Source organism: Manacus candei, unplaced genomic scaffold (assembly GCF_025592945.1).
Source record: "Manacus candei isolate 608988 ecotype Guabito, Panama unplaced genomic scaffold, ASM2559294v1 h1tg000018l, whole genome shotgun sequence".
Lineage (NCBI taxonomy): Eukaryota > Metazoa > Chordata > Aves > Passeriformes > Pipridae > Manacus > Manacus candei.
The window spans coordinates 23,321,136-23,338,653 of NW_026138066.1; the positions used below are offsets into that span (position 1 = coordinate 23,321,136).

Consider the following 17,518-nt stretch of genomic DNA (forward strand, 5'->3'; position numbering starts at 1 on the left):
CCTTGTTTTCTGGATATAGGAGGAGCCAGAGCACCACTGACGCTCCACCACCTTCCCCTGCCCTGCCCAGCGACCAGTCACTGTTAAACCAGACGGGCAAGAGGCAGCTGCAGTGGGGCAACCCAAACAGCGTGAAGGATCATGGCAACCTATGTGCAGCTGAGCACCACAGCCAAGATGCCCCTCCTGGGGCTGGGCACCTGGCAGGTACCAGCTTCAGGGAGAAGCACCTGTATTTGCAGAGCTCCCTGGCACAAAACTTCACTCTCCCTGGTCCAGCTCCAGAGAGCTGTCCTGGTCCTTGGGACTCTGCTCGTCCTGGCTGTTGGGCTGAATCCAAATTGGAGTGGACTACAGAGGTTGGAGGTTGGCTTCAAGCCCTGGAGCCCATGTTTATGACTGCAAGACATAAGTGTTCTTGTAAAGAAAAAAACGTCCCACCAACCTGGGGGGCGGGGGGGGAATTGCTTTCAGTAAGATGGTTTCCCCGGTGTTATTTTGCTAGGATACGGGTATTTAACATGTACTGATTTGAGATTCTTAATATCTATGCTTTCTTTTCAGTCCCCAGCTGGGCAAGTCAAAGCTGCAGTGATGGCTGCCATCGATGCCGGGTACCGCCACTTTGACTGTGCCTATGTGTACCTGAATGAGAGTGAAATTGGGGAAGGGATCCAGCAGAAAATCAAAGAAGGTGCTGTGAAACGAGAAGATCTCTTCGTTGTCAGTAAGGTAAGAATCTGATGCTCTTGCATCCTGGAGCAGCGGTAGGGGAATGCTTTGCCTGTAGTATTTTATAGTAGAAAAGCTTAAGTATTGGGAAAAAATTTCATGCTGTAGGATAAAGCAAATCATAACATCATTCAAGTCACTCCTGACACAAGCTTACTGCTTCACCCCATTCTGTGTGGAGAGCTAGGAAGGATACACTGAGACTGTAGCCTGCTGTGGTCTGGCACTCTGTTGAGGAGACCCAGAAGTTCTGGGGCATGGATGAGGGGAGGCCAACTGCAGACTGACTAGTGCAAAAGAAGGGAAGCAGGGAAAGGTAAGAGTGGGCCAGGTAGCACCAAGCAAGGTAGAAACCTGTGATGCAGAGCTCTGAGACCACTTGGTGGAAAGGACTGATACAGAGGCAGAACCAGTTTGCTAATGGCACCTCGCTGACTGCTAAAGTACAGCAGAGGAGATGGGCCTGGCACTGCCTGGTGCTTCTTCCAGCAGCTGGGCTCACAGTCCTGACAAAGGAGTGTCTCTGCTGTTTGAGTAAGACACGGTTCTGGGCTCCTTGGAACAGTGTTATCTGCTCAGCACATGTCTAAAGGAAGGTATAACTGGCGTGTTCTCTTTCTTATTAAGAAAATCAGGCTATGTAGGTGGATTCTGAAGTTACTTTTTACTGAGGCAAAGGTTGGTGCCAACCACTCTCACTTGCCTTGTATTTTCTTGGCTTTGCCTGCTACGTTCAATGCAGGAGTTCTGTGCATGCTCAGGAATGACAGACACATGTCCTGTAAACACCCCCTCTTGCCAAGCCAGACTGTGTAAAAGGGGGTAGCACAAATTATGTGTGAACTAATGGAACCAGACTTTGTTATGATCCTGCTCAAACACTGTGCTGCCACTGCACACATGCTGCCTTCAGTGTCACGGGCCAGTCCAATCCCAGAGCATGCCAGATCTGAAAAGCACTAACATGACTTCATTCCAGTTGACCTTCCAAAGGAGATGGAGCATTTCTATGCTGTTCAGGAGAGCACCCAAGAGCTTTAATACAGAAGGTCACAGTGTGCCTTGTTTTTTGCCCCTAGCTGTGGTGCACGTTTCATGAGAAGCCTCTAGTGAAGAGAGCCTGCCAGAAGACTCTTGCTGACCTGAAACTGGATTACCTGGATCTCTACCTCATCCACTGGCCTTTTGGGTTCAAGGTACAGTGACAGCAATGCCTTTGGCTTTTCCTCCTGGGAGAGCTTCTCAAAACTGCCAGGAGCACTTGCAGCTCCAGAAAGAGCATGTGCCTGGTGTGTACCAGCACTGTGACAGTGCTGCCCATTCAGCTGTACTCTGGCCATGTGAGCTGTGCTCCTGATCTCTGCCCCTGAGAGTGAGGCTTGCACAGCGTCCTCTGCCCTTTTGATAATGGACAGGCAGACCTAGCACTAAGATCAGGCCTCCCAGCTGCAAGCACAGGTTATGCCTTTTTCCCTTTCTTTTACAAATCCAAAGCATGCTCATCTGAAAACTGCCCCTTGTGGGACAGAGGGCTGCGCTTTGCTGTGCGACAGAAATTCTTTCCTGTTCAGGTTACAAAATCACAGAGTGAAAGTAAATGCTTCAAGATTCCCGTTTTTCTCTTTAATCACCAAGTCCTTAATACAGTAGAGACTGAGCTGACCTTGCCTGTAGGAGACTCAGTGTTGTTTCACAGACCTTGAATTTCAAAAGATGAGGCTTTTAGATATCAAGTTTTCACAGACTACATGCACTTCAAAGATTTATGTCAGTTTATATATATATATATATATATATATACACACACATTCCATTAGCCTCTCCTTTCTTCTACACCCAGATCAAAATCTCTATTCTACCTAATGCTTTCAAGCTCAACTTCATTTTATTCTCTCAATATTGCTTTAGTTAGATTTATATAGAAAAAGCCGTCAAGTGAAACTGCATAATATTGTGGCATCTAGAAAATTCCAATCATTCAAAATACTTTGGCCATACTGTCTAGATACAGGCTGTTCTAATTTTCCTTAATACAGCAACTTCAACAGTGAGCCTCCCCATGGGACATCTGTCAGCAAATGTACTCCAGCATAAACCGTGTATGTTCACAGGAACAAAGTCAGTCCTCCATATATCTTTTTAAAAACAGAAGCCATTACTCCTAAATGTGCATAACAGAACAACACTTACAGTGAACTCTTGCAAGACCCCAGAATATTGTTCTCTGAGTCCCTGTGTGCTTCCCTGCATGCATTTTGAGGATGATCACTTCCAAGGGCCCAGCAGAAATACCTGTCTTTACTGGCATAGGAGGTTACAAAATGCATGAACTAAGAATAAGAAGCAACATGAAGAATTAAGTTATAATGAGAATTACTTGGGATTTTTTTCATACACTATTAGCTTTAGCTCCTTACATCCCCACTTAGTTGTTTTATACAGCTAGTGTCCCAGCAGAGATTATTTCAAGCATTTTCTCTCACTGACAGGCAGGAGAGGAGCTGTTGCCAAAAGATGACAAAGGCATGGCTATACCTAGCAACAGTGATATTCTACAGACGTGGGAGGTAAGTTCAGCCCACAGCAGAAGAGGCATGTCCTCTGTCCTCATCAGTCTTTTCCATGGTTTAATTATGTCACACAACCACTGTTGTCTCATTCAAGCAAAATTAGGTGGAAGGAACATAAGGCAGTACAAAGGACCTTTTCATAACGGGCATGCTTCTTCCTTACCTAGTTATTCCTATTCCCCGAGTCTTACTTGACCACCTGACCCACAGTGAGCTGCACAAGCTCTTCCAGTGGAGCTGCAGACCAGACTGAAACTAGAGAAAGTTCATTGCTCGACCATAACAACTGTACAATTATTTTCACCACAGTTTTTGTATCCTTCTTGAATTGCTCAAACAAATTTCACAGAAATAAAGGTGTTTTAGGTGGAGATCTTGCCTACAGTGTGGGGCACAGCCCTCCAGTGCTTGCACAATAATGGATTACTGAGCATCATCATCCTTTTCCTCGTGCAACTTGGTCTGAATTTCCACACACTCAGGGAATGAGAATTTGGGCTTGGGTGAGATGGTACGGGCTTCTCCCTCAGAGAACTTTGCAAGTCTAAACAGTTATTTAGTGCTGCTCATCATGACAGGAAAAAAAATCCCACATTATCATGATCTGCCTTGCATACTGGATGTTGACTTTGCTCCTCTTTGTATCAGGCCATGGAAGAGCTGCTGGACTGTGGTCTGGTAAAAGCCATTGGAGTCTCCAACTTCAACCATGAGCAGATTGAAAGAATCTTGAACAAGCCTGGACTGAAGCACAAGCCTGCAAATAACCAGGTAAGCTGCAAACTGACTTCAGGTGACTGGTTTTCAGGCATTATAAATACCTGATGCCAATTGAAGGAAGGGATGGGAAAAGGAAAAACAAAGTAGACAGCATGTACTTTAAATCCCTCTCTGTGGAATATTTGGGAGTACACAAGGCACTTGGACATTTCCTTTTTGGTATCACCTTGCTGAACCACTGTTTACAAATGTTGGAGTATTTCCTTAAAAACAGTTTCTCTGGAAAAATAAAGAACCCAGAGATGAGCTTTGTGAAACGCCCATAGCAAATTCTACATGAGGACTTTGTATAAAAATAGGTATTTTCAATACTAAGGATAACACTATTACCATGCAGGCCATGGGCAAATTAGGGGAAAAGGCAGCCTCTAGCTGGATTAGGAGATAATCCATGGAGCACAATGTTTCAACAGTTCTGCCAAGTAACAGCCTCTGTGCTTTTGTGTTGGCAGATTGAGTGTCATCCATACCTCACCCAGGAGAAGCTGATCAAGTACTGTCAATCCAAAGGGATTGCTGTGACAGCATACTGTCCCCTTGGCCGTCCTGACAGACCATGGTAAGACTGCTCTGCAATTTGCAAGGAAGTTGGCATGGATTATGTTTGTAACATTGAAGCTGCACCTGCAGCATTAAGTATTCACCCAGATACAGATCTCTGTTGCTAGGCTGGATCTTTCTATGGAGGTTTCTTGCCATTGATTTGTTTTTTCTGTGCAGGGCTAAGCCAGGGGATCCTTCCCTTCTGGATGACCCCAAGATCAATGAGATTGCAGCCAAACACAACAAAACCCCAGCACAGGTGAGTAAGTGCCACACAGTGGGTACTCATTCCTGTAACACAGTCATTTAGGAAAACAGAGCTCAGGAAAGGGTAGAACCTCTATCCATATTACCCAATCCATGAATTCTGGCACTCCTTTGATTTTTCCCTAACAATACAGATTTTTTTATTATATGATCTGCAAGACACGCTACCACTATCTCTTTGGCCCTACAAAAGATTCTTGACCCAGCTTCAGATGTCACCTTCCACTCTCAAGTCTTCTTGCACAGAATGAAAGCCTTGCATAGACTGCTAAAAGCCTGGCTGGGAAGAAAAGGAATTGTTCCAAAACTGGATGGGAAAGGAGGCCTTCCGTGTGAGGCTCCACCACTTCCCTTTTTGCTCTCCAGGCAGTGCTGTCTGGGCTGCAGGGATAGGAATGGTTTGAAATGCAGCTCTGCCAAAGTGCATACAGCTTAGAGAAAACAGCTGTTGGAACAGGCTCTGCTTCCTCCAGAGCAGGAACCATCCTCTTTCTGACTCAGTTGTCTGTTCTTGCAGGTTCTCCTTCGCTTCCAGATCCAGAGAAATGTGATTGTGATTCCCAAGTCTGTCACCCCACAGCGCATTGTGGAGAACTTCCAGGTGAGGGATTAGGAGTGAGCTGGGTGCTGCCCTTCAGGAAAAGCACAGCTTCTCCCTGCAGAGCAAACAGAGATCCTCTCTCATCCTTGCCATGTCCTCCTTGGGCAGCAGGACTGCACTTTTTCCTTCTTTATGCTTAACTAAACTTTACAGACTGTCAAGCCAGGCCTATTTTCGGAGAGGTCAATGAACCGCCCTTAATGATAATTGCTGTTCTGTGGCTTATGGATGAATCAGCAGGCACTGCTTGCTTGGAATCCCCACACAGTAACATGCCAGAAACATCATATATAGAATAAACAATGTTCATAAAGTATTTCCTGTGTCCATAAAACAAGGTGTCCTTCTATCTGGTAATTCAGTGGTACATGAGTGAAAATCGACCCTCCAGCATGGAGCTGCTCTCTAATCCTGTCTTTCTCCTCATTGTTTGGTTTGTCCAAAGAGGTAATTTCCATCTGTTTCTCTTTTTAGGTGTTTGACTTTGAATTGACTAAAGAGGAGATGGCAACTATTCTGAGCTTTAACAGAAACTGGAGGATCTGTGAAATGGACATGTAAGTGACACTGACTGTTTTCTTCCAACTCCTAAACTTTGAATATTCTTTACAAGGAATTTTGTGTCACAGATACTAGGTAGAAGGAAATTCAGTTTATTTAAAAATCACATCAACTCAAATTCCAACTGATTTTCCCAAGAACACTTTTTCAGGAGAGGGTTTAATATTTTCATTTTAAAAACAAAACAAACAAACAAAAAGAAAACAAACTACATTCTCATTTTGAATTCAGTTTTCAGGAAACTCTCTGTAACTTGAATTATAAAAAATGGATTCTGGATATTCATTTCATCTTTGTCTGTATTAGAGAAACAAAGACATATATCTCCACATATTCTTCCTGTAATTACATGATGCAGATCTTCCCTTGGTGGCTCCTTTGTGTACCCAGTGCACCTCTATATAACATTTAAGTTATGCATTTAAATAACATTCCCTCTTTGATTTCTTTCAGGTCCAAAAATCTCAAGGAATACCCTTTCCATGCCGAATACTGAAGATGGCCTTCACTAGACCTCTGGTGTCTCACGTGCCTCTGCTCTAACTTTGAGCTATTTATCTGGTTTTCTTATTGCATCTGCCCCAGTACTGCCAGTGAAGACACAGAATGTTTATCCCATGAAATTTGGTTTTTTTGGAAGAAGAAAAGGGTATTTTCTACAGCAAAAAATGTGGGATGTAATAATCTTCTGCCTATTAGAAGACAGTATTTCTACTGAAGAGCCAAAGCAGAGGTGGAAGAGCTTGTACCACCATTCAGTAATTGCCTTCAGTCTTGCATCAGCAGAAACCAGATGCTGACAAACCACAAAAAAAAAAACAACACATGGATTCACAATTTCATCAGAGGTGTCCCATATTTTAAATAAGTTCAACTGTAAAAAGCAAAAACGTTAATTGGCTGAAAATCTTCTGTCCAGTGAAGGAAGAAACCAAAACCCTCCCAACCCAGAGATACACAGAGAGGTGGGCTGCAGTCACCTGCACTGTGGGGACATGGATTTGCCGTGGGACAGCCACTCAGCACTCTCCCCTGCCATTCCTCAGCAATCCACAGGCTGGCCACAGGCCCTGAGCCACAGGCATAGCCCCATTTCAGCTGCCACACAACCCAGGTGTCTGTTGGCAGGGGAGGCTCAGCCCTTTGGTGCTGAGCCAAACCACTGACACCTTGGGATCTTCTCCCCAAAATTTCCACTTTCAATTCAAAAAGATACTATCCAAGAGCATGTGTTTCCCAGCTTCCCAAAGGAAACAGCTCATAAAGCCCTCAGCAACCTCCTGCAAAAAAATACACCAAGTTAGTGAATCCAGTAAGGGTACAATATTTAATATGGCATGGGAGCTAAAGAGGTAGGGAATTTCTACCACCTTTCACAACCACCCTCTTTGCCTTGGAAAGCTCCTGATCAAACACTTGCTCTAACTTTGGAGCCATCACTGTGGGCACAATCACACAAATTCATCCATATCCTCCATGGCTAAGGGCACCACTCACTGCCTCATCCTACCCACGCTGAAGGGCTACCCTGCTCCCACTTGAAGGGTCTCTTCTAATCCCAGGGCACATACAACCAACTGAAAGGAAGGAGGCATCATCAGGGTGTAGCCACATCAACTTGCTGTATCAGGCCTAGGTGCAAAGGATGCACAGGCAAGGGCTGCCTGCTTAGGGTATGTGCTCATCGTTTCATTTCTGGAGTTAAATCACTTTAATTACACAGTTTTGTCAGCTCATCAGGTTAATAGACAAATAGGCAAATACAAGAATTATCAAATATTAAAGTCTTCAAAAAAAAACTACTGAGAGGACACAGAGGGTGATGGGACCTCAGAGGATGCTCCTGACTTGATCTGAAATCAGTGCAAAAAAGAGGCCAAGGTCTTAGAATCAGATTAAACCACTATCCTCCTGCCTTATTCCTGCCTTAACAAGCATCTGGAAGTTGAATCAATGCACACCATTTAGCAACATAAACATCCTGTTCCAATACATACTCCTTTCCCAAAGTCCCTACTGTCATCTGACAACCCCAGCCACACCTTCAGGACAGAAAATCAACTGGCAGCTCCCATATATTGGCATGATTCGGGCAAGGTCTCACAGCAACAGGCAAAACTAAGCAAAATGCCAAAAATCCTCTCATAAATGAGCAAGGCATCTCTCGGGATGTGTCTTGGGAAAACCAAGCACCAACCTTCAAAGGAGAACATGAGTTCACAGAAGCAGCAGCATCAGAAATCTCAGAATAAAGTGAAAGGAAGGACAAATTGCACTTCTCAGCCTTGCTCTCCACCAAATCTCTCTCTGTCATCACACACTCTACGCAGCTCCTTGCCACAGGAATGCAAGGCTTTTGAACCTGTCTCCAGAAAGATGTGCTCAGAAGAATTAGAACAAATACTCCAGGGTTTCTGCTCTCCCTCAGAGGAGATCCCATCCCGCTGGCCAAACAGCCAGGCATTGCAAGCTTTCACAGGCTCACAGAGCACAGCTCTCTGAGGGCAACAGTTCACCTTGGTGCTGCTCCAGTACAAAATCTGATGGATTCTGCAAGTTCCTACATCAAGTCTTGAGAGCCACTCATCATTGATGGTTTCTGAATGTGACACTACTAACACTAATAAACTACCAGCACAGCACCACAAACTCGAGTGCCTTGGGAATACGAAGGAGAGCAGGAGCAAACTGGCACTTCAGCTGCTCTCTTGAGAAAACACATTGCACACAAGGCAAAATGTGTCATTTTGCATTTTTCAATGACTTCTCTGAACAATGGACCAGACCAAGAAACTGAGTGGACTCAGGGCAGATCTATGGAGAAGGAATCCCAAATAAGGATGAAAGATAAGCCCAAATTGTATAACTTTTACGTGATTGAACTGAAGTACCACATCCTGCTGAGGAAGTTGATAGCCCTGTCAGAAAATCAGAGGAAGATTAAGGAGAAAAACTAATTATCTTGTCTGTCTTGGGTTAAATGAAGCAAAAAGAGCTGGGGCACCAGCTGTGGGAGAGGCACTCAGAGGAAAGTGCACCATTGTACATACTTTGAATTTATGCTTGTACATTAATCAATTCTCCAAGTACAAGCAAATAGCAAAGGCTTCCAAGCAGCCCTAACATACCATTATGGAGCACTTGAAGGATCCTGCTGATAAATATTTTTTTTTTCATTGCACTGTGAGCACCTCATTAAAACAAGGTATTTTGCCTCTCCACAATTTCAAAGTCGATTTCTAACGTGAAATTAAAGTTCAGTTACCATTTATTTCTACATTTGTATATTTTATTCTCAGATATGGTTTGCACCTCCCTAAAGACACAGGCACAATGCGATCCTTGTGACATTTGCTGAGAATCACTGCTCTTCTGCAGCTTTGAAAACGTACCAAGAAATACTTTCCCCCCACATTTAAAATGAAGCGATTTGTACTGATTATTGCCTAAATTACTCACAAACTCACTTACCACACACTGAAACTGTACTTGTCCCATCTGGAGGGGAAAACAGGGTGCTCCCCGCTCTCACGAGCCATACTGAGGTATCTTTAGCCATCTCCTTTCCATAGCACCCAGGATGGCAGGTTCTTGGCACCAGCCCAGGCCACCAGTGCCGCGCAGCTCCAGCCAAAGGCTCAGCCCTTCCCCGGCCCGTGGCTCTGCCCCGGCCACACACCGGGCAGCGAGGGGGGAGCTCCGTGAGCGGGGAGCGTGGGACTTCTGTGTCACGTCCTACCCCAGGCCTCCTGCTTATCGACACATTTCGGGACACCCCTGGGCTGTACCGATGACAAACCGTGGGCCAAAGCGTCCCTGAAAGAAACCACCTCTCTCTCAGAACCCACGGGGAGAACTGCCACAGGGTGTCGCAACGCCCCGGCACACCGGCACAAGCGAGACACGCACGGACGACCTGTGGCGCAGGGACAGGGCGCTGCGGGAGCTGATCCCTGCAGCACAAACGCCAACCGGATCGGGACACACCCGCCCTCAGCCCTTATCTCTGATAAGGAATTTCACCCTTTTCCAGCAGGGAAAGCCGCACCCCCCGGACGCCCCCCCGGGAGAAACGCCCACCTCGCTATCCCACCATGGCCGCCGGGCGGATCCCATTGGCTGCAGGCTCCGCTGCTGATTGGGCGGAGCTGCCGGCGGGGCGGGGCCGGAGCGCTGATTGGCTGCCAGGGAGCGGGGGGGCGGAGCGCTGCCGGCTCGGCCATGGCGGCGTACGCGCGGCTCGGGGCTGCCAAGGTGCCGCTGCTGGGGCTCGGCACATGGAAGGTAACGGCGGGCAGCGGCACCCCGGCGGTGCTTCGGCAGCTACCGAAGGAAAAGCACGTGAAAATCCCAAACTGAGACATGTCCTACCCTTTTTCCCGTCAGTCCCCCCCAGGTAAGGTGGAAGCTGCAGTGATGGCTGCCATCGATGCCGGGTATCGCCACTTTGACTGTGCCTACGTGTACCAGAATGAGAAGGAAATTGGGCGTGGGATCCAGCAGAAAATCAAGGAAGGTGTCGTGAAACGAGAGGACCTCTTCATCGTCAGTAAGGTATGGATCAGATGGTCATGGATTATGGACAAACTGGCTTTACCTGTGATATGTTTACAGTAGGAACCTGAAGTAGTTTAATGCTGTAGCACTGGAGAAGCTCATAATGTAAACGAGATTATTCCTCATACTACTATCTTCTTCGACTTCATGACCACAGTGATAGAGTTTGATCCTTTCCTGTCCACTAACAGTAATTGTTAATGTTGTAGCCATTGGATAGGAAGAGTGAGTTCCTTAAGAAGAATCACTCTTACCCTAACTGGTGGCAGCTGTCTTCCCTGCACTTTCTTCCAATAACACTGAAGGGAGGCAAGAGTCTGATTTCCCCCCCAGAACATACAGTAACTTTGAGCACCACAGACCTGTTGTGTTCTGGCACCCTGCTGAGAAGACAGAGTGCTGGGGGAGGGATGAGGGGAGGCCAGCTGCAGGCCAACCTGCAGGAAAAGGCAGAGGTGGCAGCACAAATTATATCTGAACTAATGGAACCAGAGGACTTTGTTATGATCCTGCTCAAACACTGTGCTGCCACTGCACACACTGCCTTCAGTGTCACGGGCCAGTCCCATCCCAGAGCACGCTGTATCTGAAGAGCACTACGATGGCCTCATTCCATATTGCCTTCCAAAGAACATGGAACATTTCTGTGCTGTTCAGGAGAGCACCTGAGAGGTTTAACCCAGGAGGTCACAGTGTGCCTTGTTTTTTGTGCCTAGCTGTGGTGCACGTTTCATGAGAAGCCTCTGGTGAAGGGAGCCTGCCAGAAGACTCTTGCTGACCTGAAACTGGATTACCTGGATCTCTACCTCATCCACTGGCCTTTTGGGTTCAAGGTATGGTAGCAGCAATGCCCTTGGCTTTGTTTCTTGTGACTCTGCCTTTACAGCCTAACAGTTGCTGTGACTGAGAAAGACAATGATGTGTCTGTCATCTGTGTCAGCACTGCTCTGGTGCTCAGCTTTACTCTGGCCATGTGAGTCAGGCTCTTGGTCTCTGCCCCTGAAACTGCTGTTTCCATACCCTTTCATCCTGGGAATGATGGCCTGAAAACTAGGGGCAGGTTTCCCAGCTGCAAGCATAAGACAGGCTGCTTTCCCTTTCTCTTGCAAATCCAGTGTGTGTTCGTGTAAGATTTGCCCTTGTAGGACGGAGGGCTGCACTTTGCTGCCTGTCTGAAATTTTCCTCTGTGTGATACAGAATCAGAGAACAAAAAGAAATGCTTCTGGTTTCAATTTCTCTCTTTAATCATCAAGTCCTTAATGTGGTACAGATTGAGCTGTCCTTGCTTGTTCCACTGAGACAGGAATTTAAACTGTGAAACTTCAGTGGGAGATGTTAGGCCCCAAAGATTAGTGAAGGAGTTGATGTCTGTTTGAATATTTCTAGTTTTAGCCTTTCTGTCCTCCTGCAGTCTGATCTGTCTCTGTTCTACCTGTTGCCTTTGAGATGCTCATCTTTTTTTCATGCTTTATTTTAGCTTTATATTAACAAAGCCATGAAAATGAAGCTGTCTCATGGTCACAGCAACAAACAGCTGCTAAACACAGTTCAGTCTTGGTGTCTTTTCATGACTTGTACACAAAGGCTCCTCTGATTTTCCTAGTGTTGGCAGCTTTACACTGAGCTTTGTTGTGGAAGAACTGTCTTTTCAGCAAATCTAGCACTGTGTAGACCAAACTCCTCCCAGTACCCAATTATGTATCTTGATGTCCCTCTGGAAAAAGAACAAAACAAAAAGAACAAAAAGTTCTTTCTAAGTGGGAACTAAAGAACAATACCTGAAGTGAACATGTGTGAGACTGAAGTCTATAGTTCTGAGTGGGTTTTTTCCCTTGTAGGTGTTTGGGTGAACCCTGACTTCCAGGGGTCCAGCAGAAAACCCTGTCCTTATGGGAACAGTCTCTAGCAAAAAAGCCACAAATTCCTTCCACTTCTCAGGAAGGAATGGCTGAATATAGACAAGAATTAGTGCTCTTGCCTGCACTAGAAGTTTAAACTGTTTTGGTTGTGAATTCTCATGGTATTAAGTGAACTTCTCGACAGATTTTCAAGCATTTTCTTTGTCACTGACAGGTAGAAGAGGGGCTGTTTCCCACAGGCATGGCTATCCCCAGCAACACTGATATTCTACAGACATGGGAGGTAAGTTCATCCAAGTGGAAAAGTCACATCATCTGTCCTCAGCAGTGGTGTTGGCTTCAGCACTTGCAGAAGGGCTCGTGCATGTATGCAGAATTAGCTAGAAAGAATTCACAAAAATACATGGGTAGCTTTCAAAACTCTGCTTCCCATGAAGAGAAACAAGAGAAAAAAAGTCAGGAAGAATGTACTTAGGTCATGTCTTGTACACTGCATGCTGACTTGGCTCCACTTTATGTCAGGCCATGGAAGAACTGGTGGATGCTGGTCTGGTAAAAGCCATTGGAATATCCAACTTCAACCGTGAGCAGACTGAAAGAATCTTGAACAAACCAGGACTGAAGTACAAGCCTGCAAATAACCAGGTGAGCTGCAAAGTGACTGCAGGTGAATACTTTTCAGGGATTATAAAGATCTAATTACAGTCGAATGAGGAGATGGAAAAATGAAAAGAAAGTAGACACAGCATGTACTTTAAATCCCACTCTGTGGGTATTTCTTGGTACACACAGAACTGAAACATTTCCTTTTTGTCTCACCTTGCTGAACCACTTTTTACAAATTCCAGATTATTTTCCTAGGAAGCATTCTCTCTGGAGGGATGAAGAATCCAGATATGAGCTATCATTCTGACTATAATCACTGACTTTTATAAAGCCTCTCAGAATAAAATCCAAAAAGCACATAAGTACTCAATGTAAAAGTTGGTGCTCTATAGAATTACAGACTTGTTTTGTCACACAGACTACACACAGGGTAGGATGAAGGCAGCCTGTAATTAAGAAATTAGGATTTAGAAAAACCTCTGGAGCATGGGAAAACTACAGTAGTTCCACAACTCTGTCCCTGCTTCTGTGTTGGCAGATTGAGTGTCATCCATACCTTTCCCAGGAGAAGCTGATCAACTATTGCCAATCCAAAGGGATCACTGTGACAGCATACTGTCCCCTTGGCCGTCCTGATGGGTAATTTCCAAGTGGGTTAGCATGATTTAAGTCTGAAACATTCACACTAATTGAGTAATTGGTGCAGGTATATATATATATATATATATATATATATATTTTATTTTTTTTTTAATTGATGAGGCTAGATAGACTCTTTCTAGAGTGATGTTTTTGTTGTTTCTTCCCTTCCCCCCCCCTTGTCTAGTTCTAAGCCAGAGGCACCTTCCCTTCTGGATGATCCCAAGATCAAAGAGATTGCAGCCAAGCACAACAAAACCCCAGCACAGGTGAGTAGGTGCCACACAGTGGGTACTCATTCCTGTAACACAGCCATTTAGGAAACTTATGTCTGAAGTGAGGGAACAGCCTCTAACAGTGTTACCTGTGAACTGTGGTGCTGTTTGGTGGTGTTAACAAGCCATGCAGATTGTCCACTCTGTGGCCTACAATATATGCTACTATTACCTATTTGACCCTCAGACAGGAAAGGATTCTTGACCCATCTTCAGATGTCACCTTCCCCTCTCAAGTCTTCTTGCAGAGAACAAAAGCATTGCATAGACTGCTAAAAGCCTGGCTGGGAAGAAAAGGAATTGTTCCAAAACTGGATGGGAAAGGAGGCCTTCTGTGTGAGGCTCCACCACTTCCCTTTTTGCTCTCCAGGCAGTGCTGTCTGGGCTGCAGGGACAGGAATGGTTTGAAATGCAGCTCTGCCAAAGTGCATACAGCTTAGAGAAAACAGCTTTTGGAACAGGCTCTGCTTCCTCCAGAGCAGGAACCATCCTCTTTCTGATTCGGTTGTCTGTTCTTGCAGGTTCTCCTTCGCTTCCAGATCCAGAGAAATGTGATTGTGATTCCCAAGTCTGTCACCCCACAGCGCATTGTGGAGAACTTCCAGGTGAGGGATTAGGAGTGAGCTGGGTGCTGCCCTTCAGGAACAGCACAGCTTCTCCCTGCAGAGCAAACAGAGATCCTCTCTCATCCTTGCCATGTCCTCCTTGGGCAGCAGGACTGGTTTCACCCTTTCTGTCTGGAAGTCAGGGCTACATTGAAAACTAAACTGAAGAAAAGACAGAGCTCTTAGAAACAGTATGCTGATAATATTATCTGTTACTTTACATGGTGTCTTCTGCTCTGTGGACTTGTGGATGTCACAGTGAGCAGGCTTGTAGCCTCAATCAAGTAACATTCCTCAAAATATAGAGTAAGCAACACATTAAGGGAAGAGTCCTTTTGTCAGTAAACCACATAGCTCCTCTGACTGTTACGTAAGGGCATTTTTTTCTGATATTGGACATCAGGATTTCAGATGTAACATAGCTGGATTTATTGAATATGGAAGCGTTGTAGCTGTTTCTTTGGTATGGGACAGAAAGATGCACCTTTCACAAATGGAGGATGGAGGCATTCTGCAACACTTAAGTGCTCACCAAACACCTTGAAATAGCTGGCACATGTAACTGCAACCATCAGTCTTTTTTGTTTGGCTCTTCCCTCTGCCAGTAGAATATCGAAAATCGAAAGACACTTCTTTTCCTTTCCCTGTTTCTTGAAGCCCTCACTTGTAACCAGCACTCTTTCTGATCTGAACTTGTTCTTTGATCTTGTGAATCTTGCTTCTGATTTGATTTGTTCAAAGAGGTGGTTTCTAGCTGCTTCTCTTTTTAGGTGTTTGACTTCGAATTGACTAAAGAGGAGATGGCAACCCTGCTCAGCCTAAACAGAAACTGGAGGATCTGTGAAATGATCACGTGAGTGGCCGTTTGTCTCCTTCAAACTCTTGCGTTTTCAATGATCTTCATTTTCATCTCATAGGAACCGGTGTAGCTGTTTAAATTGGGTATATTTTGAAATCTGAAATCATTTGGGGGATGAAGGGTCTGTTATTTAACATCTTAGCGGAGTTATATTTTTTTACTTTGTTGACTAAAGGATAAGTCATGCTGTGTATTCACTGTAAATCTGTTCTCCAGGAAACTTTGTGTGCCAGGAATTCCAGAGTGAGGGTTCTGGCTCACTCTGGCTGTGTCCATATGGGATAAATGAACATTAGGCAGTTTTAAACTTAAGATAATTTTTTCTGCGAGGTATTATAAGCTGATGTCAGATCTTACATAGGTGGTTGGGGGAGGGAATGATCATCTGTTGTGCAGTACAAAGCACAACTGCTTGCAGATATGCACCTTGGAAGCCAAGAGCAAGACAAGAAGAGTTGGCTGGAAGGCTGCAGAAAGTGCTGTTTTCTCTGTAAAGCAGTGTGAATTTTAACTTTTTATCTAGGAAGTAATTTGGTCCCACCACTGCTCAGTGCCTAAATAATAGAAAAAGATGAACTTGTTGGTCCTGTATGCTTTTTCTATACTAATAAGTCTCTTAAATTCATTCTGCTGCTACTCAATTCAGAGCCTCCCTTGAAGGTTCTATATTTCAGCCTTAAGTAATCCTTCCTCTTTGATTTCCTCCAGGTGCAAAAATCTCAAGGAGTACCCTTTCAATGCAGAATACTGAAGGTGGTTTTATCCTGCCCTCCTGGAGGCCTCTGGAGTGTAATGAGCTTCTGCCATTCCCTGAAGTTGCCCACTAGCTGCACACTGTCTCTTTTCTGCCAGCAAAGGCACAGTATGGGTATTCAGTGACTTTGGGTTTCTCTTCTTTGGTGGAACAAAATAGTAAAACTGTTCTGAAGAACAAAATATGGGCTACGATAATTCTCTGCTCATTAGATGAGTGTCTCTGCATGGCTGAAGTAGTAAAGCAGAAAACAGAATAACCTAGCAACTGATTTTGTCTTCTGTCTTGCATCAACACCACTTAAAGCTGCAGGGTTAAAGATATGTGAACACAGAAGAAAGATCCATCCTGAAAGAATGAACTACATAATCACTGCCTGAAGATAAAAGACAACAAATAATTTTACTTCTAGAGCACAGTTCAAAGCTTTCTGTGAAAGAAGAATAAATGGGAGAAGCATCCAGACCTACAGATGCATACCAACTCATACTGGGCTTTAATTCAGTTGTAATTTTTTACAGGCTGAAACTGGACAGAGATTAGTGTTCAATTTCATTCTTAACCAAAATAAAAATGTTTAGATTACTGCTGGTTTGGAAGTTCTACTCTAATGTGAAAATTAACTTGCATTAACAATGTCATTGGAAATGATTACAGAATCAACCAGGTTGCAAAAGACCTCTGAGATCATTGTGTCCAACCTTTGACCCAACACCACCTTGTCTACTAGACCATGGCGCTAAGTGCCACATCCAGTCTCTGAATCCTCCAAGGACGGTAACTCTACCACCTCCCTGGGCAGCCCATTTCAATGTTTGATCAGTCTCTGTAAAGAACTTCTTCCTAATATCCAACCTAAACCTCCTCTGACACAGCTTAAGACTGCGCCCTCTTGTCCACTGCTGGTTGCCTGGGAGAGGAGACTGACCCCCACCTGGCTACAACCTCCTGTCAGGGAGCTGTAGAGAGTGATGAGGTCTCCCCTGAGCCTCCTCTTCTCCAGGTTGAACAACCCCAGCTCCCTCAGCCTCTCCTCATAGGACTTGTGCTCCAGACTCTTCACCAGCTTCATTGCCTTTTGGACATGCTCCAGCACCTCAATATCTTTCTTCAGTTGATGAGCCCAGAATTAGCACAGCACTCAAGGTGCGACCTAACTAGGGCTGAGTACAAGGGCAGAATCACTTCCCTGGTCCTGCTGGCCACGTTATTCCTGACACAGGCCAGGATGCCATTGACCTTCTTGGCCACCTGGGCACACTGCTGGCTCATGTTCAGCTTCCTGTCAATCAGAACCCCCAGTCCCTTT

At 45.1% G+C, this 17,518-nt stretch overlaps 3 protein-coding genes across 3 annotated transcripts in view; all 3 read left to right on the forward strand.

Annotated features, from left to right (window-relative positions):
• On the forward strand, window positions 1-6,828 carry LOC127469756 (aldo-keto reductase family 1 member B10-like). The gene is made up of 10 exons (XM_051784484.1): window positions 1-207; window positions 565-732; window positions 1,812-1,928; window positions 3,222-3,299; window positions 3,951-4,073; window positions 4,535-4,641; window positions 4,803-4,884; window positions 5,410-5,493; window positions 5,968-6,050; window positions 6,508-6,828. The coding sequence occupies exons 1-10, from the start codon at window positions 142-144 to the stop codon at window positions 6,548-6,550; spliced, it is 951 nt and encodes a 316-aa protein (XP_051640444.1). The 5' UTR covers window positions 1-141; the 3' UTR covers window positions 6,551-6,828.
• Window positions 833-17,518, forward strand: part of LOC127469758 (aldo-keto reductase family 1 member B10-like) — a 27,604-nt gene continuing 10,918 nt past the window's right edge. The window contains exon 1 of the mRNA XM_051784487.1: window positions 833-1,781. The gene's annotated coding sequence lies outside the window, so the exon portion shown is untranslated. The remainder of the gene's footprint in view (window positions 1,782-17,518) is intronic.
• LOC127469759 (aldo-keto reductase family 1 member B1-like) lies at window positions 10,251-16,794 on the forward strand. The gene is made up of 10 exons (XM_051784489.1): window positions 10,251-10,338; window positions 10,441-10,608; window positions 11,328-11,444; window positions 12,686-12,754; window positions 12,994-13,116; window positions 13,616-13,716; window positions 13,904-13,985; window positions 14,513-14,596; window positions 15,367-15,449; window positions 16,164-16,794. The coding sequence occupies exons 1-10, from the start codon at window positions 10,276-10,278 to the stop codon at window positions 16,204-16,206; spliced, it is 933 nt and encodes a 310-aa protein (XP_051640449.1). The 5' UTR covers window positions 10,251-10,275; the 3' UTR covers window positions 16,207-16,794.

Coding starts and splice junctions, on each gene's coding strand:
- LOC127469756 (XM_051784484.1), top strand. CDS start 142: ATGGCAACCTATGTGCAGCTGAGCACCACAGCCAAGATGCCCCTCCTG. Junction 208..564: donor TGGGGCTGGGCACCTGGCAG/GTACCAGCTTCA, acceptor CTTTCTTTTCAG/TCCCCAGCTGGGCAAGTCAA. Junction 4,885..5,409: donor ACAACAAAACCCCAGCACAG/GTGAGTAAGTGC, acceptor CTGTTCTTGCAG/GTTCTCCTTCGCTTCCAGAT.
- LOC127469759 (XM_051784489.1), top strand. CDS start 10,276: ATGGCGGCGTACGCGCGGCTCGGGGCTGCCAAGGTGCCGCTGCTGGGG. Junction 11,445..12,685: donor ACTGGCCTTTTGGGTTCAAG/GTATGGTAGCAG, acceptor TGTCACTGACAG/GTAGAAGAGGGGCTGTTTCC. Junction 13,986..14,512: donor ACAACAAAACCCCAGCACAG/GTGAGTAGGTGC, acceptor CTGTTCTTGCAG/GTTCTCCTTCGCTTCCAGAT.